The following is a 26,488-nucleotide window of genomic DNA, read 5'->3' on the forward strand; positions in this document are numbered from 1 at the left end:
CAGTTTTGGGGACTGAGCCCTCAACCTGTGGGATCTGACACTGTGTCCAGGCAGACAGGATCACAACTGGATGGGAGGACACCAGATGGTGTCTGCTCCAAAGTTCAGTGCTCACCTGAAAGCCCACCCCAGCATTTGGTCTCAGAAGCCTTCTGTGTTGATGATTGTTGTGGTGTGAGAGCAGAGGAAAAGGAAAAACAGAGTGAGTTTTTCCTAAACATATCATTAACAAGGTCTGACAAACCACAGAAATGTCTAAGCATATAAGAAAGCAGGAAGGCTGGGCGCGGTGGCTCACGCCTGTAATCCTAGCCCTCTGGGAGGCTGAGGCAGGAGGATCGCTCAAGGTCAGGAGTTCGAGACCAGCCTGAGCGAGACCCCATCTCTACTGAAAATAGAAATAAAAATTATCTGGACAACTAAAAATATATATAGAAAAAATTAGCCGGGCATGGTGGCGCATGCCTGTAGTCCCAGCTACTCAGGAGGCTGAGGCAGTAGGATCGCTTAAGCCCAGGAGTTTGAGGTTGCTGTGAGCGAGGCTGATGCCATGGCACTCACTCTAGCCCGGGCAACAAAGTGACACTCTGTCTCAAAAAAAAAAAAAAAAAAAAGAAAGCAGGAAAAGGAGAATAATAATCTAGTGATAAAACAAACAATAGAAGCAGATCCAGAGAAGACCTAGATATTGGAATTATCAGATAAGGACTTAAAAATAACTATTATTAATAAAAATGGTCCCTGACTTGTAATGGTTCAACTTACAGTTTTTCGACTTTGCAGTGGTGTGAAAGCAGCACACACTCAGTAGACTTCGAAATGCGATGGAGTTAGGTCTGGGAAAACCCATCAGAAACTGAAATTATAAGTTGATGCTACACGTTTAACTTAGGATATTTTCAGCTTAACAATGGGCTTACTGGGATACAACCCCATTACAAGTTAAGGAGCATCTGTATATTAAACAAAATAGCTCTCTGGGCTCGGATCTAGTTTGTGCTGACATGGCTAAATGCCCCAAGAAGGATGGAGTCATTGGTAAATACAGGACCCACGATGGCGCCTCCCTCAGGAAAATGGTGAAGAAAATGGAAAGCAGCCAGCACACCAGGTACACCTGCTCCTTCTGCGGCAAAACCGCGATGAAGCGATGAGCTGTGGGGACCTGGCCCTGTGGTTCCTGTGTGGAAACAGTAGCTGGTGATGGACCTACAACAGCACGTCCTCCACAGCAGCAAAGCCCCCATCAGAAGACTGAAGGAATCGAAAGACCAGCAGACGCTCCACCTTTCCAGACATCACTAGCCTGTAATAAATGGGTTAATTTATGTAAAAAATAGTAACAAGCAAAATGGAGGAGAAGATGGACAAGATGGATGACAAGACAAAAAATATTTCAATAGACTAAGAGTCCATTTTTTTTTTTTTTTTTTTGAGACAGAGTCTCGCTCTGTTGCCTGGGCTAGAGTGAGTGCCATGGCGTCAGCCTAGCTCACAGCAACCTCAAACTCCTGGGCTTAAGCGATCCTACTGCCTCAGCCTCCCGAGTAGCTGGGACTACAGGCATGAGCCACCATGCCCGGCTAATTTTTTCTATATATATTTTTAGTTGGCCAGATAATTTCTTTCTATTTTTAGTAGAGACGAGGTGTCGCTCTTGCTCAGGCTGGTCTCAAACTCCTGACCTCGAGCGATCCACCCGCCTCGGCCTCCCAGAGTGTTGCGATTACAGGCGTGAGCCACTGTGCCCGGCCAAGAGTCCATTCTTAAGAGACCATTCTAGAGCCGCAGTATAAAATATCCAAAATCAAGAACTCATTGGCTGGGTTTGAGAGTAGTCTGGACACAAGCGACGGCGGGATCAGTGAGCTCAAAGACGGGTCAGGGTAAGATTGAATCTGAAACCCAGAGATAAAAGGAACGAGGGAAACCCAAACTGAGCATGTGCAACGTGTGTACCTGCAGCCCCCAAAGGTGAGGAAGGAAAGAAGGGGACCGAACAACATTCGAAGCAACAAGGACTGAGAATTCTCCTAGTCTGATTAAAGACACCAACCCACAGAGCTGAGAAGCTCGGTGAACCCTAAGGAGAATAATTATGCAGAACAAATACAAAGCCACACATAGGAATCATAAGCAACTTGCTGAAAGTCTTAGACATAGAAAAGAGATGTTCAACAGCCAGAGAAAAAAGGAATGTTATTTTCAGACAAGTAAAATGGTTGCAAGTCTCTGGACTTTTAATTAAAACAATGGAAGCTAGAAGACAATGGAATTAAATCTTTAATGTGTCTTGGGTAAGTCATTTAACCTCTGTGTGACTGCAGAGTTTCATGAGAACCAGATAGTGTAATTGCTAGAAGAAAAAAAAAAAAGAACCCTAATATTTTACGACGAGAAAAATCAGCAATCAGACATAAATGCAAAATAAAGGTGATTTTAGGAATTTTTAAAAGGGAAAGAAAGCATTTATCAACAGCAGCCATGCATGGAAACAGCACTTGAGTTCTCCAGACTGCAGAGAACCGATCCCAGATTGGAGCATCGGACTGCAGGAAGGAGCACAGAATTCCAGAAAGGTTCAATACAGGGGAAAACAGAAGTCAGTATTGATTTTTAAAAGTAACCAGAGTAATAATAATCTGTTGCTTGGGTTATATAACATACATAATCGTAAAATACATGGCTGGGCGCGGTGGCTCACACCTGTAATCCCAGAACTTTGGGAGGGCCAGGTGGGAGGATGCTTGAGCCCAGGAGTTGGAGTTGCGGTGAGCCGGGCTGACGCCACTACTCCAGCCTGGCACAGAACAAGAGCGAGACCCTGTCTCCAAAAAAAAACATACATCACAAAATACATCACCACATAGCACAGAGTGCTGGAGGGAGGTAAAGGGAGTTTAATGGTTGTATGGCTCCTGAAGGGTTTGGGAAGGCAAGAGCATTGATTTAAAGTAGACTGTCATGAATGAAAATGCGTATCGTTAAGAAGAGAAGGATGTAGAAGAGAAACTGCTCTTCCCTGCTCTGGCCGCGCCTGTGTGAGGAGGCTTGTCCTGCTCGATCTGAAGCAGCCATGTGCAAGGGAGGGAAGGGAGGGAGACGCAGGAACCTGGCTCCTTTGCTCACCCTGAGCTGATGCAGATGCCATCCTGGAAGCCCCTGCCTCTGGGCAATGCGTCGGGAAAGTGAACCGTCCCCTTTCTGTTCCTCGCAGCTGAAGGCTTCTTAACAACTCCAGTTAGCTACGGGGAGGGCTGGCTGGAGGGGCAGCATGGCAGAGTGGAGGGTGCAGCACACAGCCCTGGAGCCAGGAGATGCGGCTTCAAAGCCAGCTCCTTCGCATTGGCTGAGTGCTCTGGGGTAAGTCACTCCACCTCTCTGAGACTGCATGAGAACCACATCAGTGGTCATGAGAGAAGGTTCAGGCTTAGCAGGGGTTCATGAAGTGGTAGCTAAAAGGCAAAAGGAACCCGTATATCATCTGGAGTGCAGGACCTGCCCGTTCTTGAAGGCGCTCAACGGGAGAGCTCCTTGTCTGGAAACACGGTGAGAACCCCCGATGGCCAGTGGGGAGGGGCAGTGGGGAGGGGCAGTGGAGCCAGACCAGCCAGTCCAGCAGGAGCAGATTGAGTTTGCAGGGCCCGAAATATGCACAACCTGGGGGGCCTTATTTAAGAAACAGAATACAACATCGTGATTAAAATATGATGTGTGAGGTGGTTTATCTGGAGTGAAAAAACCATTCACAACAAAGTGCAAATTTCCAAATACCACAAACATAATAAATACAAGAAAAATAACACTTTCAGGGCCAGGCGCAGTGGCACACGCCTGTAATCCTAGCACTCTGGGAGGTTGAGGCAGGAGGATTGCTCGAGGTCAGGAGTTCGAGACCAGCCTGAGCAAGAGCAAGACCCTGTCTCTACTAAAAATAGAAAGAAATTAGCTGGACAACTAAAAAATATATATATTAATATAAAAATAGAAAAATTAGCATGGGGTTGTGGCACATGTCTGTAGTCCCAGCTACTCGGGAGGCCGAGGCAGGAGGATCACTTGAGCCCCGGAGTTTGAGGTTGCTGTGAGTGAGGCTGACGCCACGGCACTCTAGTCCAGGCAACAGAGTGAGGCCCAGTCTCAAAAAAACAAACCCCAAAACCAAAAAACCTCCCTCAACCACTGGTCTCGAGGGAAAGAGTGAAGAGAAGTGAGGGTTTTGTCTGAAGGTCCCCGAGCTGCGGGAAGCTCGGCTCTGACGCGCGCCCGGGATGTGAAGGACGCGCCAGGACTCGTCTCTGTGGGATGAGCGCCGCGCCGGGCGTCGGGGCTGGATCGGTACTTTCGCGGGCACCGTGTCGGTTAGGCCTTCACAAGGAAATGGGCCTGGAGAGGCGACGAGTGGCAAGAACACACAGGGTTTCAGAGCAGAGGGAGGGCTCGCCCGTGCACGCCTGGGGCCAGACACGCTTCTCTTCTGTAGGTCTTGGTGCCCTCTTCGGAGGTTGCCGTAACGATTAAATAACATCATGACCCGCGGTCCTTAGGGACAAGGCCTCAGTAAGTCAAGCAACTATGACTACACATCACGAATAATTTGCTACACACGATTATCCACGGTTTAAGACAGACTTGCTAAATTTATTCAGTTCAGAGTAATGAGCCACGTTCGTTCAAGGTAACTGTTCTGCAAAAAGTCTTCGAAGGAGGACCAGGAAGCCCCTCCTTGCTTCTCCTTGGGACTGAACGTTGGCGAACAAAGGTTAGGGGACACCGGCTGCTCGTGGAGAACAGACATGCTCGGTGCCCGGGCCCGAGGCTGGGGTGTCTGAGGCACTGAGGCCGGGGAGGCACGGGAAGGACCGGCCTGCGTCCTGTCCCCGGAGCCGCCCGTACTGCAGGCCCTGGGTGTCCCCACCCCGCCCCAGTCTGCAGTGGATTCTTGCCTGTCTTTTCCGCAGTCACAAACACTCACCGGCCGTCTGCCATGGCTAGGACTGCAGGTTGGTGCGTAAGTCACCACAGAACCTCTGGACATCGGAACCCCGTCCACTGGACGGAGACAGAGCCCCGCCCTGACCGCGAGGGCGCCGGCTCGTCCTGCGCCCCGCGGGGTCTGCTGCTCACCCCTCGCTCGGGCGAGAGGCTGCTCCTTCTCCAGCTGTCACCTCCTCCCCGGCACCTTTGCCAAGACTCTCCCTTCCCACGGAGTTCCGAGCAGCACTCTCCGCCCGTGTCTCGGCTCGTGCGGGCCAGAACACCTGCTCACACCTGTTAGCAGCCAACTCTCCAGCTGGGGACGCGGGTGGGAAGAGCAGGGTGACGGGTGTCGGGTGGGAGGACAAGGACCTGAAAACAGGAATCCAGAGTTCAACTCACTACAAAATCTACAGTCACACATCTTCAGTTTGCATGTTTCTTTTCCCAGCCCTTTGGCAACTGATATCTAAATAGCAGACAGCAGCTCAATGAACAAGAAAAGGCCCAGAAACCCCAAACCTCAGCTCATCCCTCTCGGACACCCAGGAATTGGCCGCTGTGAATCCCCCTTCCCAGGAGTCTGTCAAAGCCATGATGGGGCCTCCATCCTTGAGCACGAGGGCCCAGGGGCATTTGCCTTTCCTCCTCAGTGTCCCCGATTTCCCCATTCCTAGGATTTCCGGTACTGGGAAGCAAGGAGAATTCAACAGTACAGATCTCAAGGAACTCACAGTCCAGGGGGCTGAAAAGCTTATAATACACCTCAGACCAAAATGTTCGAACATCCCAGCGTCAGGAAGGCTGTGGGGCAACAAGTGGCCTCGTTCCCGGTGGATGGAAGGAGAAATTGGTACTACGCTGTGGAGGGCAGCAGAGTGGGACCGGTCAAATGTAAAAGCGAGGCCGGGTGCGTGGCTTGCGCCTGTCATCCCAGCACTTTAGAAGGCCGAAGTGGGAGGATTGCTTGAGGCCAGGAGTTTGAGACCAGGCTGGGCAACACAGAGAGACCCTGTCTGTACAAAAAATAAGAAACATTAGCTGGGCATGGTGGCGGCACACCTGTAGCCCCAGCTACTCGGAAGGCTGAGGCAGGAGGATCCCTTGAGCCCAGGAGTTCAAGGCTGCAGTGAGCTAAGATGGGTGGCACCACTGTACTCCAGCCTGGGTGACAAGAGTTAGACCCTGTCTCTAAAAAATAAAAAATAATAATAAATAAATGTAAAAATGAACATATCTCTGAATCCAGAAACTCTGATCCTAGATATTTATCCCACAACTACACTGGCATGTAAGCAAATGATAGGTTATTTCCAGTCTGCTGATATTAGAAACACCTTGTGGCTGTCAACTAAGGTTTCAATAAATTGTTATAGCCACAGAGTAACATGAAGCCGATGCAAAACAATGAAGCAACTTCACAGAAAGACTAAGGTATTAATGTGTCAAGAGAAGAAAAGAACAGAAGAGGGTGCAGAGTATTTGTGTGGGAAGAGGGTGGTGACCGGCATGAGCATGGACACGTGCATGCTTCGTGGATGTGTCAGTCACCTTGAAGGATGTCGCGGGAACCAGTAGTAATGGCTGCCTGCGGAGAGAACTGGTGGCGTGAGGACAGGGATGGGAAACTTACTTTTCACTGTACCCCTTTTGTACCAGGTACTTTGGTTACCTATTAAAAAATAAAAATTTAAAAACACTCCTTTATTGTGCATACAAATAGGCCAGGGCACAATGAGGTTTAAGTTGCAGACACCCTGAGAATTACTCCCGCTGTTGAAGGTTGGGGAGAGGTTGGCGGCACAGAGATGGATGGGACATTAGGCCGAGCCTGGGGTGGGCTGAGCAGACGGGAGAAAGTCATGTCTCAGCAGGAGGGTAACGTGGCTTTGAGGAGGAATGAAGGGCTGTACATTTTTCTGAGACAGATGAAGGACTTTCATCAGGAGAGGTCCCTGGTTATGGCTGGGGAGTAGGGGAGAGAGAAAAGGCCAGAGGAATGCAGGGGATTTGAGACAGGAGTTAGGAGGCCCTGATACCAACTCAGGCAAGAGTTGGCCGGGCACAGCAGAGCTCACGCATGTAATCCCAGCACTCTGGGAGGCCAAGGCGGGAAGGTCGCTTGAGCCCAGGAGTTTGAGGTTGCTGCGAGCTAGGTGGACGCCACGGCACTCTAGCCCGGGTGAGGGAGCAAGACTCTGTCTCAAAAAAAAAAAAAAAAAAAAAAGAGGAGGGCTGGCACTGTCACTGGCAGTAGCAGTGGAGGAAGTGCAGGGCAGATGGTGCCAGTGTGTCTGGCATGTGACCAGATACATAGCAGCGCCATATAGCAAGGAAGAGACACAAGAGCTGGGAGGGACTTCAGGGCCAGGCTTGTCATTTCGAGGTACGGAGGACACAGGAGTGGAGAGGTGCAGCAGCAGCAGAGTTTCAGGGCTCTGGGGCTCTACGTGTGAGATCTGTCCGTCTGCAGGTGCTACTGGAACCCCCAGGTGGGTGGTGAGATGGCCTCGAATCTGCTGAGAAGGCAGGTGGCCCGGCCACAGGACCACCTCGCACACCTCACTTCCCAGGCTGTGCTCGGCAGGGTCCTGGGGACAGGAAGCCCAGCACATGGGGGCCGCAGGGAAGGGAACTGCCTTGAGCTGGTGCCCACGAGCAGTGCCCCAGCCCCCTCTGCAGGACCTGCGTTTGCTGGGAGTCCAGTCAGGGAAGCCACAGAACCTGGGAGTTCCACATGGGTGCTGGCACTGCCTGTCCCCTTGACATCAGCAGGTAGGCGCCCTCAAAATCCTACCCTTGAGCACAAGTTGCCGGGGCCTGGCCGGGCCTGGTGGGGAACAGAGTTCTCCCCCAGTGCTGAACCAGCCTAGGTCCCACCAGAACACAGAGCCCGCGATGAGGCTTTGTGGGTACGTGGTTAGATTGTGAAAGTCACCCCTGGAAACAGAAGTGGGAGACCAGGAAAAGCGAGACAGGGAAGGAAAATTGGTACCAGTCCACTTTTGAGCTGGTCACTCCTCTGGGGGCCACCGAGGCAGAGCCCTGAGGAACTGCCTCAGAATGGACTGTCGGAGGCACAGCGGCAACGGACCCCCGTGTCACCCAGAAGCTGCCCCTGGGGACTGGACTCCCTCCTACTGCCAGGCTGTGCACCAGAGCTCCTGCCAGCTCCCCAAGGTCCCCTACGTCACAGTGCCATCAGTCATACCTGCCCGAAGCTGTGGCTGCAGCAAGTGCCAAGATCACAGGAGGTGAGGCACAGAGGTGATCTCGCGCACACCTGCACACAGGTGCCTTCCCCCTCAGTCTGGAGGAAGGGGGCCTGGACCCGGGGTCTTCACACGTCCTGGATTTCGGGACCCGACCTGTCTCCTACCCCTTCCTAATCTGTGCCTGTACACACACTGGTCCAGGCAGCCTCCTTTGAAAGGGCCTTTCCCTCAACACCTCCAGAACTTCCTCCTCTGCCCAGCCCTGGCAATCACCTGGTGTTATCCTACGGCAATAAAGGCCAAGTCTGAATGGTTCCCTTTCAGTGCCCCTCCCAGTGGGTGTCCAGTGGCATTTTTCTTTTTTCCTTCAGACAGTGTCTCACTCTGTCACCCCAGGTAGAGAGCAGTGACGTCATCATAGCTCAGTGCAACCTCCACCTGCTGGGCTCAAGGGATCCTCCTGCCTTGGACTCCCAGAGTGCTAGGATTATAGGTGAGTCACCACGCCCGGCCTCCGGTGGCGTGTTGATAGCGGACCACGTCCTCAGCCTCGTCCCCCATTTCCATTAGCATCCCTCTTCCTCCACCTGGGCAGGAAACCCCAGGCTCTGCCCGTAGCAATTGTTCCCCCTTGTTCTACACAAGTCACTTCCACAAATCATAGCCCCAGGTCCAAGGGCCTGGGGCTTCCTCTCCTAGGTGCCCCCTCAGGTCTCATCTGAGGAGACTGTATCTTCCCTTGAGAATTAGCTCTAAGGACAGACACTCTCTACTGACCCACAGCTGAGCTCCTGCTCCCAGACACTCCCCCAGCACTGGCTACGCCCCGTGCGGGGCTGACTGCTGTCACTTGGAGCACGTGTTCAGTTTTCTCCACCAGGTCATCTCACAACATGAGAAGGGTGGACCTGCCACCTCTACAACCCTGCCACATCATGCCGAGCCAGAGCAGAGGGGCCCCATCTACCCATTTCCAATTTTGTTTGAGACAATGCTGGATTCAGAAGTTAGGTTTCTGTAGTCGTTATCTGACCAAATGCTACATTCCAGCGGAAAAAGGGAAGACCACAGAGCCGGTGAGCACTGCCAGTGGACGCTAACCGTGTCATTCCTGCTGCTCAGGGAGCTGCTGCAACCGGTGTGTGTCTACTCTCGGCTGACCAGAGGCCACGGTCCTCACGGCCACAGTCCATGGCTGTGCCCAGGCCAGGCCTCCGGGGATGAGGTCAGAGCCCGGGCAAGCTGCAGAAAGAAAAATTACCAACGGGGAAAAAAATTCCTCTTACTGAATCTTTACATTTAAGCCCTCAACTAGCACAAACTTTATGAACTCATGTACCTCAATCTGATCCTAACTATAAGACTATGTTTATAAAGAATAGACGCTTAGGTAGAACAAAAGCAATCCTGGCCGTGTCTTTCCACAGGGCCTAGTTCTGGGGGAACCGTACACTCAGAAATCCGAGGCCCACTCAGGATGGAGGGAAACCCGCTGTGGATGAGGGTGGCGTGTGCTCTCAGGGACAGTGGGGGTGCAGAAAATAGTTTTGTTTTGTATTTTATTACATCAATGGCTTGAAAATTTTTATTTAACTTCAGCAAATATTGGAAATAGAAAAATGAATTCTGCGGAATTTCACAAATAAATTTTCCAATTTCCACTAACAAATGTTATCATTCAATGGCTAAGCGGTTATAATGCTATGGACATTCACCATAATGAATGTGCTGAAATAGAAAACAGGCAAAGAGAGACAATAAAATATTACTTACAACAGCATCATTACAACATATTTCCTTTAAAATTCCAACATGGATTTTATCACTTCAAAAGATATACAGCATTTCCATTATATTTGCAAACTTAACCTTATACATCTTTTAAAATCTTGAAAAAATTTTTAGCAGTCTAAAAAGCACTTGGCAAAGTCGGTAAGTCTACGTAATGGAACACTACCCACCCCAGCAGAGACTTTCACTTTAGGAGGAGGTGGCTGTAAACACTCATGATTACACAACATGCACAGGCTATGCTGACCTTCCTCTTCCGAACTGCGACGTCGCTGCAGTTGTGCTTTACTACAATTAGGAAAAGCTGCAGAGATCCAGGGAGTGGCAGAAACAGCATTGCACAAGATCACCTAACTACCTTGAGTCAATTCGAGGCAAAGTTTCACTGATAGTAAAAGCCTGAATTAGCTTTAGAAACAGGCTGGACAAGAGAGAAAAAAGAGGCTCTCCTCTGAGTTGGCTCCATCTTTCCATGACTCTCACAAAAGCGGGATCCAGTTAGTGTAATGCACTGTTTGGCTTATTTTTGGTGTGCAATTATACCAATAGTACATCTGATATTCAGAAAGACAAAAATAGGGTAGAGTTAAAATTTAAAGTGACAATGAGCACACTTAGTGGTGTGTGATATTTCAGGAAACTTTGTATCAACAGAAAACTGCTTAATTAGTCCACCACAGTAAGCTTTTAAAACCCAACTACTTTTCCAATTTTGTTTTTTGATTAGAGGTTTGTGAGCATCAAAGGGTCTTACAGGCTAAAAACTATCAAAACCCATTTGAGGAAGCAGTGTCTTGACAAATACTCTACACCAAGGCAATGCAGTGGGTGTGTCACACTAACCTCTGGCTCCGGCCAGGACCCGCACCGGCTGTGTGCCACTAACTACTCAGCTAACCAGCACAACTGAGGCTTGGTTACTTCCTGGTTAAAAGAGCTATATTACAGAATTGATCACTGTCGCAGACCAGTCAACACAATATTCAAGTAACAAGGTGTTTAAATGGATAAGTGAAAAAAAATTTTACCTAACACTTTACACATCTACATAAAATTAAATAGAACAAACTTTTAATGCATATGCAATACAATTTATATCTTTTAGGATTTCTAAACTAAAAGTTAAACTATCATTTGCGTCAATGATACTATATTTTGCACAATAACTTATACTTAGGAGAAATTTTCCACAAAAATATATATAATTATGACATTCACATTGATAATTTTTAAGAAGACAAAGCTTAAGTGAACATTCCATCTGAAGCAGTCATCACATCCCAAACACTACCTGCCAACGCACCTAATTCTTGATATGTTAAAGAGTCTTCACATAAATAAGACCAAACCGCTTAGCTTTTAAAGCTAAGTGATTTCCTGCATTTACATCACTGCAAAGACAGTGTAATGAAAAAAAGTTTAAAACACAGTGCTATCTTATGCATGAAACTACAACAAAGGCAGTCAGGCAAAGACAACTACCCTTTTTTTCCCCTCTGTCAAATCAAAGTGACATGCTCCTTCCCCTTGGGGAGAAAGCTGAATTCAGCTGCTGTGATCACAAGTGCACCAGCACCGTGACTCCTCCGGGCCGGAGACTGTCATCCAGCACCGGAGCCTCGTGAGGGCACAGTGCAGAATACAGATGACCCCTGGCCACTGCTCACCGCTGGGCCTCGCTGTGTAGGAGTTAGCATCAAGCTTCCCTTCCGAGCAGTGCCAGGAGGGATCAACTCTTAAGGAAAACAGCCTGGGCGGGAAGAGAGAAACACAGCTCCAGGCAGAGCGAGAAACCCACTGCCGCCACTGCCCACTGCTTCTGGTAACAGGAAGGAGGAGAGGGAAGCAAGGGGAACCCAAAGCTTCGGTCTGTGGCTTAGTGTCCCCTTCAGTGATGTGCAAAACATAGGTGACTCCTTCCCACGTTCTTCCTGCCACCCTTTGATTATCCAACAGGCCACGGTAACAGAAGCCCCTGCTTCCTTACTAGTGTTCCCACACCACCTGTCCCCAGGCAGGAGTGTCCTTCACGGGCTTTGACTTGACTGACAGACACCTGGTGTAGGGACAAGATGATAAAAGTTGGGAAAGTCCCTTTTGAACAACCTCTCTCCAGACTTCTAAAAAAGAATGTACAATTTCAAGAAACCTAGGTTTCTAGCTGACCTTCTTTCTAAGAGAAAATCAGCTGACTTAAAAAAAAAAAAAAAAAAGGCAAGGTGCTCGGGAGTCAAAACACATCAAATTTTAATTGCATATTTTAAATTCTTAAGAATTCTGGTTATGCCTTAAAGCATCGGCATTTTTTTTCTTTTTGGTATTGAAAGCAGAAAAAAATATTTAAATGATGCAAACAGCAACAACGACAACAGTTACTTGAACGTATGTAGTGCAGTGTGAGCTGGCTGTGGGGAGCAGGGGTGCTAGAATGCAGCCTGACAGCTGCTCCTCAGCCCCCCGCAGGCCCACAGTCTGGCAGGAGAACAAAAGTGATTCTGGAAGTCTCAAAGCATTTCTTAGAAAAATTTACTTGTTCCCAGTCCAACCAAAAGGCATTACATACTGCTTTGTAGATTGTTTCTTTTTATCTTGGTCTCACTAGAACAATACGCTGATCACTTCTCTGTCCTGTACTCTGATATTGAGAGAGGGGAAGGTGTTTGTGTGGTCGCATCAGTACATGAAGGACACAAACGGACATGTGGAGTGCCATATCAAAGGCCAGACATAGCAAGAGAATGGAGGACAATGTGCCACTTTTACAAAACCATCACCAGCTATTCTAATATCCTTTACTGAGCTAACCTGACATTTAAAATCTGCACTGTCAGAATCTGCAGCAAGCTCTCCCGTCTCCTAATCTCAGTGATGTCATCTTTGGCTAGCAATAAACTTTAAAGAAGTAAGACACCAAAACAGAAAAAGGATTGATAACATGGTTGCCAAAAGGAGAAGGCACCAATTCCAAATGTACAAGCACCAGGTACAGTGATATGGACCGAATCTCTTGGAGTTGGGTGGTGGTGGGGGGCTGTGGGGTGGGGTCAGGAAAAGAAGGGGTGGCACCCACCCCAGGATCACAATGTTGAAAGTTGAAGGCAGAAAAGCGTTGAGGTCCACGTTCCCTTTAAGCTACAGTGTCCAAGGACAGTTGCTGTGAATGAGATTTTTACTATAATACTTGGGAAGGGAGAAGGGAGAGGTTTAAAATAAGCTAACTAAATTTATAAACCATAATTAGACCCTACGTTTAGGAAAATGTGACTTGCAGCAAGATGCTTGGCACGATAGGAGTTACCATACAGTCTGCCAATATGGTGTGGTTTCCAAAGAAGCATGATCTCACTTAGGTGGTTGTCTCAGAAAAGAACAAGAGAAACTTTCAGAGGGCCAACAGGGTCGCAGTTACTCTGAGAATTACGCACAAAGTAGAAATCGCAGGCCATGCAGGAGCAGAGTGGTGCCTTCTGAGTAGACGCCCTGTTCCGAAGCTGTCGACTGGGAAGAGCTGGCTTGGCTGGGGCCCTGAAGGCTCCGACAGGGGAGGCGGCTCCTGGAGTCACAGGCCACGTGCAGGCTGTGAGGTTCCCGAGCACTTGGGCAGAGAGAAGTGAGAGAGGCAACAGAGCTCTCTGGGAAGTGGTGCAAAAATGGAGGAACGAGCAAAGAATTAAGGCAGGTGTAGCACAGGACTGAAGTATATGCCTTTTTTGGTAATAGCTGCTTGTCCACAGAGATGTGATGCAGATGGCTAGGTGATGTCTCGTAATACCTGATATCCTGGATAACACAGTAGTCCATACCAAGTGTCCAAAGCTACCAAAGTTTCTCATGAGGCAGATGCGTATCTGACATCGAGAACAGAAGCAGCCTGAGGGGAGGAGAAGGAAAAAGCATCAGAGAGCAGGTTACCACCACAAACTCCTCCTCGTTCCAGTGAGCTGAAAGAGGGAGGGGCAGCCACCAGACTTGCTCAGCAAGCATGGTGGGCTGCTATGGGCGGGTAAGACTGTGGCCTCTACAGCCAGATGTCTTGGGCTCAAATCCTGCCTTGGCCACATTTTAATGATGTTAACTCAGAAGAGTTGTCATTCTCTTTGAGCTTCCGTTTCCTCATCCTGCAGAATATACACAATAATGATGCCTAACATCACAGGAGTAAATAAAAACACCTGCAAAGGGCACGACAGCATGGGGCACAGCAGGAGCGCGACTGCTCTCACCGGTTCAAGGACGCCGTGGCACCCAGCCCACCCAGCAACAGCCACAGGTTTCTGCAGGGACACAGGAACACACAAGATCTCAGGATTTTCTTTAAAAGCCACAAGGCATCTCCTAACTCCCCTCTTCCATTTTTCAAAACTGACTCCCAGGCCCAGACCTAACTGTTCCGTGGCATCTCACGGTGCCTTACTGCGAGGGAAACTGGATCATGCATCCAAGCCTGAACGCAGCTGCTCCTTCCGCTGAAACCATAATTTATAAGAGCTGTTCTTAGTTAAGTCAGGAGATTTCTCCTCACTGGTAATATACTCAATTATTTCATAATTTCAGGTGAGACTACCTGTAACCCTGTCGTTGTCAGCATACCTACAGGCCCTTTCCTCAATACAAGGCTGGACGTGACACCCCTCACCTCAGGTTTGCCCACCTAAATGAACAGATCCAGATGTAAAGTGACTGGCAGTGCACTCTGTCCTCTGCCCGGCGCCACGCTCATCTGCTCTGGGAGAGGGGACAGAGATGAGGGGGTGGGAAGGGACAGACGGGGAAATGGCCAGCAACTCTCGCGTAGGGAGCAGGGAGGCTGCAGGTGGTCTCTGCAGCCCGAGTAATCTTCCTGCCTAATCACAGCTGACTGGGCAGATGAAGTCAGTGCTGCCATTCTGGAAATCACTAGCATGTCAGCCACCATCTTAGAAGTTCTAGCCAGCCAGAATCGTCCTCATCAATATTTGGGGCCAGTCAGCCCCAAACAGCACCAAAGGCTGGAAGATCTGGACAACAGGGACAGAACTCAGGCGCTCCTGGCTGGCTGTGCAGACTCACCCAGTAAGGTCATGGACCACACAGTGATGTGACCACACGTTATACGACTGAGCTTTACTGACATTCCTCAAGGCACTTCCAACTTACTGTTTCATGACAGATTTTACTGTACTGATAATGTGGAATATTTTGTAGTTGGAGGAAACCAGGAAGGAATAAAGAATTTGCCAAGAAACTAAAATGTGAATAATATACAGTGACCAGGAACTGACTGGAGTCAACACACATGTATCACGGGATTCACAGGTAAAAGAGAAGTTACTGATACAGCTGAAACCTAAAAATATTTCTACAGCTGAGAAAAGTCACCACTTTAGACACTGGCCAGAACACCAGGCATGAAGCTGGCAGGGCAGAGCTGGTTTTGTGTCAGACTTACCTCGTCTTCCTCTTCAGCCATCTTCATGGAATTGTCCGGGGACTTCACAGGTTTCTGGTGACTGGGCCCGTTGGTCTCCTCTTTACCGTGCTCTGCCTCCCACTCTTGTAAAACTTCATCTATGTTGAAGCGGCGTCGATAATTTACAAAAAAGTTTTTCACTTGTACTACTGATTTGTTCCCAATCACATCTGAGATTGCCTGAAAATCTCGGCCGTATTTCCTGATGGCTACGGATGTAAGAAAGCATTTTTTTTTTCAATAAAAGAGAAAAACAATTTTTAAAAATGACAATTGAGACTTATCTCTTTATCCAGATAAGAAAACATATAAAGTTTTAATAGTAGGCACTAAAATTTAGCATATTACGAGAATGGGAAAAGGTGGCAGTCAGCTCTAGATATATTCGGCAGATGGCTGTTCAGAGAAGTTCGGTAAGACCCTGCCATCCAGAAATGTCTTCCCATCACATGTCACATAACTGCTGATGTCACCCGACAACTCCCGGTGTCCTGGGCATTCTGCGTTCATCTTTGTAGGATCCCCAAGTTCAAACACCTCCAACCTTAACATCACACCAATACGCTTCTTTTTGGTCTTGTACTTCCTGACTATTCAGAGTTCATAAGTAACTACTACTAATAAAGTGAAATACACCTTTCGACAACTGAGGCTTCCAGGTTAATTTTGAGAACTCGTGAGAAACGGGAAAGGAAAGGAAAGTCAAGTCCAAAGGGATACAGTGACTTGGCTGAAATGACAGCCCAAAGGAGAATACAGCCTCGTCCAAGAATCTGTTCCACATGGACGAGGTGCTAGGAGTGGGGGGGACATCACTTTTCCTGTAGCCTACCACTGCCCCTAAGCTCTCTGTAGGGAGGACTGCCCCATACCTTGTACGGCGAGGAGCTGCTCTTCTGTGGTCCAGCGAGCGTTACATTTCTGAATGACCTGGATATCCAAACGAGTCATTTTAGCACATTACATTTAGAGGTGAGTATATCCTTATTAAGGTTTAATCAACCTTTCTTTTTCTCATATAAGAATTTTAACATCAATTAGGTTTATAAAATTATGTCCATATACCCTTCTTTCTAAGAGATGTATCACACAGATATTAAATTCTTAAGCACGGAAAACTTGGGTATGACTTCTGAGATGATATTAACATAATCCTACCTCGGGAAGTCGATACGGTTCTATTCCACCATCAAGTTTTTCTTTGAGAGCACTGTTCGTCTGTTTGATATTCTGAATCTAGGGGGGAAAATGATTTTCATTTAAAAATGACAACTTTTATAAAGTTATGAAAAGAAAATGGACCTAAAAAAACAAAAAACCAAGAGCAAAGAAGTTTCTAACCTCTGGTGCAGCCAAAATTTGAGGTCCCTACAGTATCCCTGGAGAGCACCTAACCAGATTCCTTAATTTGCTTGCTCAGAGCAACAGATAAGGGACAACCAAGAAGGAGAGGATGGTGGCACAAAGAATCCTGATCCTCTAGTTTCTAGCAGGAACCTGAGCAGCAAAACACTTATCTAGCATCTGATACCACAGGCAGAGGAGGTGCCTGGGCTTCCGAGCTGAAGTGACGGAGCAGCCACAGGACAGGCTGGAGGGGCACAGGCCTCACAGCAGAGCTGCAGGCACAGCCCGCAGCCTCACGGTGCCATCCAGGCACAGCGCTGACTCTACACAGTGCGCAAGTGCAGATTTCTTTGATGGGGGGAAAAAAGGAAGGAAAATGTCAGGTAGTTTTTCATGAGCCTAACTTTGATCATCTAGAACTTCATTTTCTTCTAAATTAGCTCTTAGCACATTATTGCTTTGACCCACTGTACCTAATCTTTCACTGCCCTTGCCCAATCAAAAGAGACACAAACAATACCAGCCCAGCAAGCAAGCCAGGGCTGCTCTTTCATATTCCCGTGGCTCCTGAACACAACAGGTCCTAGAAGTATGCCCTGTGCCCTGACCTCGAAGGAGAGGGACGTGACTGTAGTCGAGCACTAGGGAAACTCTATCATCTTTCATCTTTGAATAATCACAAACAAAGAAGAAACCAAGGGCAAGAATAGGGTGACTTTCCCAATAAAACACCAAAGACAGGCCGGGCGCGGTGGCTAACGCCTGTAATCCTAGCACTCTGGGAGGCCGAGGCGGGTGGATCGCTCGAGGTCAGGGTTTGAGACCAGCCTGAGCAAGAGCAAGACCCTGTCTCTACTAAAAATAGAAAGAAATTATATGGACAGCTAAAATATATATATAGAAAAAATTAGCCGGCATGGTGGCGCATGCCTGTAGTCCCAGCTACTCGGGAGGCTGAGGCAGGAGGATTGCTTAAGCCCAGGAGTGTGAGGTTGCTGTGAGCTAGGCTGATGCCACGGCACTCACTCTAGCCTGGGCAACAGAGCAAGACTCTGTCTCAAAAAAAACCAAAAAAAAAAAAAAAACCACCAAAAAACACCACCACCACCAAAGACATTCATGAGTAGAAGATGCTCCCAGAAAAGAAGAAATCTTACTAGTAAATGAAGAAAAGGCAAATAACAGAGGTCGGGCGGGGATAACAGAGCAGTGGAGACAGTGAAGGGTAAGAAAGAAGGGGTGACGCTGTTGCATGGACACCTTTAACAATTCCATCTTCTTTCTAAAAGACTTTTCATACTTATACAAGTATTTGAAATTCCATTTTTACAAGTGCTTAGATTTTACAGAATTCCAGTTTCACACATCTTTTCCTCCTGTGTTTTATTTTTCCTAAAAGGCTTAAAAAGGGAGGAGGATGTGCAGGAAAATTTTCTTCACCATGGGACCAGTGGCCAAGTAAACAGGACCAGCACCCTACAGACCAGAATCCGACCCTGCTCACCACAGTCAGTGCCTCAGAGTCTGCCAGAAAGAGCCCACTCCAGATCCTTCTGGATTTACACAGAAACAAAATGACAACTGCAAAGAAAATTTCAGGAAATGTGCACAAAATTTACCCTACAATAAAAACCACAGATGGGGGTCTTGATTTATTGAAATTTATTTTAATTTATTTTGTTTTGGAAATGTACAAATCAGAAGAAAACAAATTTGTACTAGAACTTTACTTGGCCTTTTGCCTCGCTACACTCCTGAAAGTAAGACGGGTCACCAGCAGCTCTGCTGGAGCCACCCGAGACAGTCTGGCGGGGGTTCTCGCTTGTTGCACCTGCTCAGAAATACGGGCCTGCTACATGCCGCAGTGCTGCTGTCGGTACTCGAAGGGCACCGGTTTCGTTTCATTATGTTGGACTAAGGGATCTTCCCGGAATGGATCATCCGAGGTACACACTCAGTGAAAGAAACCATGCTAGTTCTTTGTATATAAAATAAAATTTAAAAAGAACAAAAAAAGGAACTTTACTTGCAATTAAGTTCCTGGCAAAGTGATGCCAAACTCTCAGACCAGCAGTGTCCACAAGGACTCTCTGTGATGACGGGAACAGTCTAAAGCTGTGATGGCTCATATGGTAGCCACATGCTGCTATTAAGCCCTAGAAATGTGGCTTAAGTTACTGAGGGATGTAATTTTTAATTTTTTCAATTGTAATTAATCTAAATTTAAATTTATTATTTTTTAATTTATACTCCTGGATAAAGGAATTTATTACATTCATACACTATATATATGTCCAAGAATGACTTACTAATAACAACTTTGTGAAAAGTACAGCAATAATGTGTGAGAGGTTTTATTTGCCCTGTAGGTATGTTAGATTCAAAGGTGTTTCCATACACACCTGTTTGGGGTTAGCATGCTTTCTTTCTTTCTTTTTTTTTTTTTTTTTTTTTTTTTTTGAGACAGAGTCTCGCTCTGTTGCCCGGGCTAGAGTGAGTGCCGTGGCGTCAGGCTAGCTCACAGCAACCTCAAACTCCTGGGCTTAAGCAATCCTTCTGCCTCAGCCTCCCGAGTAGCTGGGACTACAGGCATGCGCCACCATGCCCGGCTAATTTTTTCTATATATATTTTAGTTGGCCAGCTAATTTGTTTCTATTTTTAGTAGAGACGGGGTCTCGCTCTTGTTCAGGCTGGTCTCGAACTCCTGAGCTCAAGCGATCCACCCGCCTCGGCCTCCCAGAGTGCTAGGATTACAGGTGTGAGCCACCGCGCCCAGTCTAGCATGCTTTCTTGTTAAACATCATATGGGGATTACACATTTCTCTTCTCACGAAAACAGTCTCCTCTGGTGGCCTGTAAATATGACTGGTCTCCTTTTTCTTTTAATCCAAATGTGATAGTTCTGGCTTCACTCATTTGCTTTCTAGCAGCCTCCCCATGTTAGCCTTGCCACATGGTCAGCCTTCTGTTCGGTAGGTTTTATAAATCCTATAAACTTAAATTTCAATGACCACATGTGGCTGTTAGGTACTGTGCCAGACAGCACCGTCTTAGGCTCATGCTCAGGGCTCTTTCAGTTACCAAAAAATGGTGAAATACTGTCCACTGAATTCTTCTTAGGGTATAAACTCAACTTAGAAAGTTCCAACAGGAAAAGTCAGGGCCTAGAATATGGCATGTCCCTCAGCATTCCAGCAGAATAGGCTGCTCTCTCCACTCTAGCTGTTTGCTCATAGATGGTACAAACCTGGGTATATTTTGCATGGTGCTTTAGTAACAAACATTTAACAAGGAGACCAACATGTTTAGCCAATGCCTTTTCGGTCTAAAATCAATAAAGCAGGATAGAGATTAAATGCAAAACACCCACAAATTCTGAACCAAAAGTTAGCTCTAAATGCTCCATAGCCTACAACTGTATTCCTGATGTATTTTCCACATCAGAAATATCTAGGTTTATTAATAAGAAAAGGATAGGAAAGGAAGCAAGTGGTAGTAAGCCGGATGAGAAAGTGGATACAAAGGTAATCAGCATTTAAAGAAAAAACAAAACCAAAGACTAAAGCAAACCCTATGGCCTGGCACCCACCCAGTCAAACACAACTTTCTTTTTTCCACTTTACTGTGTGATTAGTGATTGATTCCTCACTAATGTCAAACTAGTTTATTCTCCACTCAGAGGAAGGCTGGATGCAGGAGTTCACTGGTGAATCTAACGGACATGCCCGGCCCCCTTTCTGTGCATCTTCCACAGTGGCTGCCACATCCCCCAGAGCTGGCAGGAGAGGTAGCAAAGCCCGGGCAGGCAGTACAGAGTTTCTGGTTAGGCTCTTGCTGTTCCTGCTACAAGCGACAAACAGGTTAGCTCCGCCTCCGTCTCATCTTACTATCCTGAATGCAGACGCCAGGGCTTCAAAATGGCTTCTGCAGCTTCCAACTGAGGCCACAGTCGAGATGAAAAGCCAATAAGCTAAGAGTGGCAGCAGAGAAAATCTGAAAGCACCTGGGTCACTCAGAGCATCACCGAGCAAATGAACTGACATCAGCAACCACTGACACTGACTTCTTGCTATTTGAAAAAAATAAATCCTTAACTGTTTAAGTAATTGTTAGTCAGGTTTCTTGTTATTTTCAGGTGAATGTATCCTTGATACGTCACTAAACATAGGGACATCCTGAACAAATGGCCCTTGTGGACTGACTGCCACTTTGCATCTAAAAGTGTATTTGGTGGTGAACTTGCTATTCCACTGCAGCCCGAAAAGGCTGTGGAAAGCGAACAACCTACTGCCTCCCCTGGTGAGATGAAGCCCCCTCTTGATAAGTATAAGCTACATTCAGATTTAAAAAATTCCTGCTCTTGACCCTGCTCTGAAAACCAAAGAATCTTTTCTCACACTACACAGTGACACCTCTGTGGAAGAGGAAGGCCTTTTATTCTTTCCTCAACATGTCAACATCAAACAGCAACCACTAGCAACTCATTCAGCAGAGAGGAAGATGAGAATGCAGAAAGAGCTCACAGCCCTAATCAGAGAGAGTTCTTCCAATGTGAACAGAGCTTAACACGCTCTCACACAGCAGCCCCGATACATCCTGTGAGATCAGGCAGGCAAGGATTAACCTCCTCATTTGAAAAGAGGCCCAGGAAGATTAAGTGATTCTCCTAAGATTAGAGCGCAGCTGTGCCAGCGGCCAAGACAAGAAGCTGATCCCCTGACTCCAAGGGGCGTGCTTCGTCCTGGTCTGTGCCACCTCCCTGAACCAGAAGGCAGATGGAGCCACAGACTCCATCCTTCTCATCTATGAAATGACAGCTGGCCTCCCACTTAACCTTCCAAGAGCACTATCAAAATTAACAAATCAAAAGCAGCAAAAAACCAATAATAAATGTCAGTCCACAATTTGCCGATGGTTTTCTGGAACTGAATTCGAGGGGCAGGAGGATGAGAATGAACTAATGAAAGTATGGTACTAGGCTACTAGGTTGAATTTCCAGTTTAAATGTACTATGCAACCAGATTAAAATGATAAGCCATTTCTACACAGCAGGCACAAATAATTACAGAAGAAGTATAAAACGATATCCTTTCATTCCTAGCTTTGAAGGATAAATAACAATACCCTTTATAAGGACACCAGAAAAAGTACCAATTACATAGGAATAACTAACTCTAACAAAGGAGCTGTAAGTCCTATTCCCAGAAAACAACAAAACATTGAGAGAAATTAAAGAACTATACAAGTGGAAGGGTATATCATGTTCACTGAACAGAAGAATCAATAGACTCAAAATCTATTTTTATCTGGAGATGCAATAAAATCCCAATCAAAATTCTGGCAGAATTATTTGTCCAGAAATTGATAAAGTAATTCTGAATTTTATATGGGAATACAAAGGCTGGGGATAACCAGGAGAATTTACACTACACCAGATAGCTAAGTTTATAAAGTACGTGTGAAGGCGGGACACGCAGACCACAGGAACAGAGCACCTCAGCCAGACCCCCACACAGACGCCAATTTAACACAAAGGTCCTGCTGCAATACAGTGTGAATAGCACTTGGTCACACAGACACCCCCATGACAAAAACAATGACTATTGACCCTACGCCTGATAACACCTACAGAAAAACATTTCTAGGTATACTGAAGATCAAATGTAAAAGGCAAACAACACTTCTAAGAGTATCTTCATGACCTTGGAAAAGGTTCTTAACAGAAGTCAAAAAAACCCCACCAACCCAAAAAGACTGATAAACTAGACTACCTTAAAAGTAAGAATTTCTGTTCATCAAAACATACCACTGAGGGAGTGAAAAAGCAAGCTACAGAATGGGAAACTTTTTTTTTTTTTTTTTTTTTTTTGAGACAGAGTGTCACTTTGTTGCCCTGGCTAGAGTTAGAGTGCCGTGGCGTCAGCCTAGCTCACAGCAACCTCAAACTCCTGGGCTTAAGCAATCCTGCTGCCTCAGCCTCTCGAGTAGCTGGGACTACAGGCATGCGCCACCATGCCCGGCTAATTTTTTTCTATATATTATATTTTTAGTTGGCCAGTTAATTTCTTTCTATTTTTAGTAGAGACGGGGTCTTGCTCAGGCTGGTCTCGAACTCCTGACCTCGAGCAATCCACCCGCCTCGGCCTCCCAGAGTGCTAGGATTACAGGCGTGAGCCACCGCGCCCGGCCGGAAACATATTTTTAATACAAATAGGTAGAAAATAACTCAGAACCTGAGTGAAGAACACCTATAAACCAGTAAGAAAACATACAATCCAACATGAAGAAAATGGACAAAACACTTCAAAAGACATGTCACAGGACATCCCAAATGTCCAACAAGTACATGAAAAGGCGGGCAACCTCATCAGCCAACAGGGAATTGCAAAATAAAACAGTACAATGAGCTATTACCATAAACCCACTAGTAAGGCTACCATTTACACACCACCAGAGTGCTGGCAACCATGCAGAGCAATGGATCTTCACTGGGGGGAATTTTGCCTCTGAGGGGTAATTTGGCAACACCTGGGGACATTCCTGTTGTCACAACTGGTAGGAGAGGATGCTGCCAGCATGCAGTGGGTGGAGGCCAGGCACGATGCTCAGGACAACCTAAAATGTCAACAGTGCTGCAGCTGGGAAACCCAGACGTGGTGTAACCAAAACTCAAACTGACAGGAACACCTTGGAAAACAGTTCAGCACTGTTTTAGAATGCTGGACATAAGTGCATGCAACAGCAGCAATTCTACTCATAGGGATACACAGAGATGCATACACAACGCATCAGGAGTCATATAAAACAATGTTCACAGCAGTATTATTTGTAATGGCCAAAAATGGGAAGCAACCTAAATGTCTACGATTAGTGAAATGGATAATTTGTAGGAAATTTGTACAGCAATATGAAAGAACAGAATCATCAGAACAGCTCTACACCACACGGATGGCTCTCATGTTGAAAGAAATCCAGGCCGGGTGCAGTGGCTCACGCCTGTAATCCTAGCCCTCTGGGAGGCCGAGGCAAGTGGGTCGCTCGAGGTCAGGAGTTCGAGACCAGACTGAGCGAGACCCCGTCTCTACTAAAAATAGAAATATAAATTATCTGGCCAACTAAAAATATATATAGAAAAAATTAGCCGGGCATGGTGGCGCATGCCTGTAGTCCCAGCTACTCGGGAGGCTGAGAGAGTAGGATCGCTTAAGCCCAGTTTGAAGTTGCTGTGAGCTAGGCTGACGCCACGGCATTCACTCTAGCCCGGGCAACAAAGTGAGACTCTGTCTCAAAAAAAAAAAAAAAGAAAGAAAGAAAGAAAGAAAGAAAGAAATCCAGACATAAAAGAAGCAATACCACATGATTTTTGTTTGATAAATACCAAAAAGGGGCTGGGTATGATGCCTCATGCCTGTAATCCCAGCACTTTGGGAGACTGAAGTGGGAGGATAGCTCGAGGCCAGGAGTTCGAGACCAGCCTGGTCAACACAGTGAGCCCATTTCTACATAAAAAACAAACAAACAAACAAAAAACCCAACAAACAGAAAATAAAATGGACCAAAAAAGTTAATGGTTTTAAAAATCAGAATAGTGGCCATCTACTGGCAGAAGGCAGGTATGAATGAGGAAGCATGAATGGAGCTTCTGAGGCAATGCTACATTTCTTGAGGGCAGAAATGACTAGGGAAAATGAGTGGGGCTTTGAAGGCAACATTCCATTTCCTGATCCAGAAATAGGTTACTTGGATGTGTTAGTGTTGTGAAAAATCACTGCCCCCCTCAATGTATGTATATAACATCCATATGCTTTTTAACTTATGTAATATTAATACTTCAATTTATAAGTTCCTTAAAAAAAAAAAATCAATGGGTTACTACCCACGATCTTCTGTCTAATTTTATGGAAATGAAATGCCCCTTTGAGATTTGTAGAAAGAGAATATGCATGTGTGAAAAACAGAAACACCTCTAACGTGCTAGTTAACTCCCAGCCAGGTCTGGGCTTATGGGTACCTGTCGTTTGATTGAAACCAACTCCATGTCTAGTTGTCTCAGCACCGTGGTAGCAGCAGTGGCATTGGCGGAAACAGCCTCCACGTCTTCTTGAGAAAGAAACATTCCTTTCGGGGGTTTCCTTTTTGCTCTATTTTTAGCTTGTGTGCTATGTTTTTCTTTTTTGACCTGAGGAACTGTCTCAGTAGGAGGCACCTGCATGATATACATATTTGATAAATGAAACTCAAAAATAAAAATGTCGAATGGTCAGTAACATGCACATTGATTTCTAAGGCAAACACCATGCCAAATCAGAATTGTCATCTACAAGTTCTAACAGGCAGTTAACACATAAAAACTTGGGCTACTGAGTTCTAGCTTAATACTTCAAGGTGTATTTCCTCCATGTAGAGATACATTCCTACTCTATCACTTGAAGCCTCTGATAATAAGCATTTGCAGCTTCCTATAGTAATACAGAAAGAAAAAAGTTTGTATTCTCCTCTAGTGAGCTTTACGGCCATATATATGCATATGCTATCTATCTATCTTTATGTATACATTATGTATTTATCTACATGATATATAGATAAATGACTAGGAAGCTATATTATCCTAAGAGCAGTCCCTAGCAATACAGATGGTCATATGACCACAGAAAGAAAAAAGATTTGGCATATTTATAAGGATCCATAAGGAATTATTTAAATCTTTAGATTAAGAAATATAAACTTTGATGTGAAACTATGACTTGTTATATACCTTTTCTTTTTGGATAACACTTAACTTTTGGTACAACTTATAAACTTGCCCTAGAATAATATATGTTGCTATTTGAAAATGCATGACTGCTATTAATTTTTTAAAGCTGTTTTCTATAAAACCAAAACCTCCAGAAATGAAACAGTAAAACCTTGGCAAGGAAAGGAATACATCTTAATCATTTTAAGAAGTTTTTACAATTGTTCATAATCTCATCTTGGTAGTGTATTAAAATTTGCTCATAAAGCTAAAAAGATGTTTAGGCTTTTTGCTTCATATTTTAAAAGACTGAGCTAAAAAGACAATGCTAACTATGAAGGTAGGGATAATTTCTTGAACAAGTGGTAATAAACAATATATAAAAATATCCGTGGGCAATAAGCTATGCTCTGTATAGTGCTATGCTGTTTAATAAAGATCAGCTACTGAGCATGTGTCTGTTTTAATAACATTTTAGTACGTAAATCACAATTTAGCCATTTTTCTCTTTGAAGCAGAAATTATTATATAAGTAAGAATTACTGAAATTGATATAAAATCAAGCCTTTTCTCTCTCATTTAAAATGTGCCATTGAGGGACCTAACGAATAACACCACATCAAAACAAAGCTTGCTAGCATATTGAAGTACAATTTTATTTCCCAAACAATATAATTTAGCTAACCCTTAGGATCTCAGGTACTCGTATCAATTGCTGGTAAGAGTGCCATCCCCAATTACCAGTTTCCACTTTGGTGATATATATCAGAAGAAGTCTTAAAGATGTACCTAGAACACTTTGACTCAGCCATTCAATTTCCAGGAATTAATTATAATGGAAAATTATAAGTGCACAAATAATTTATTACATGAAAATCAATTCAGCATTGTTTATATAAGCAAAAAGCAGGGTATTAAAAACAATGTAGAAATCCACATAGGATTAGTTAACTCAATTATGAAAGACTCATATG

At 45.8% G+C, this 26,488-nt stretch overlaps 1 protein-coding gene and 1 pseudogene across 2 annotated transcripts in view; one reads left to right on the top strand and one right to left on the bottom strand.

The window, feature by feature from the left end:
- Positions 1 to 1,004: 1,004 nt before the first annotated feature.
- LOC123636397 lies at positions 1,005 to 1,305 on the top strand (annotated as a pseudogene).
- Positions 1,306 to 9,737: 8,432 nt separating this feature from the next.
- The window catches only part of RCOR1 (REST corepressor 1), a 112,818-nt gene continuing 96,067 nt past the window's right edge, over positions 9,738 to 26,488 (bottom strand). Inside the window, exons 8-12 of one of the 2 annotated variants that reach the window (XM_045560364.1) lie at positions 24,792 to 24,986; positions 16,591 to 16,668; positions 16,305 to 16,362; positions 15,412 to 15,641; positions 9,738 to 13,854 (exon numbers count right to left, since the gene is read on the bottom strand). In XM_045560364.1, the coding sequence (XP_045416320.1) occupies positions 13,813 to 13,854; positions 15,412 to 15,641; positions 16,305 to 16,362; positions 16,591 to 16,668; positions 24,792 to 24,986 (603 nt within the window). In that variant the 3' untranslated portion in view covers positions 9,738 to 13,812. The other variant, XM_045560363.1, reaches the window with a different exon arrangement.

This window comes from Lemur catta, chromosome 1 (assembly GCF_020740605.2).
Source record: "Lemur catta isolate mLemCat1 chromosome 1, mLemCat1.pri, whole genome shotgun sequence".
NCBI lineage: Eukaryota > Metazoa > Chordata > Mammalia > Primates > Lemuridae > Lemur > Lemur catta.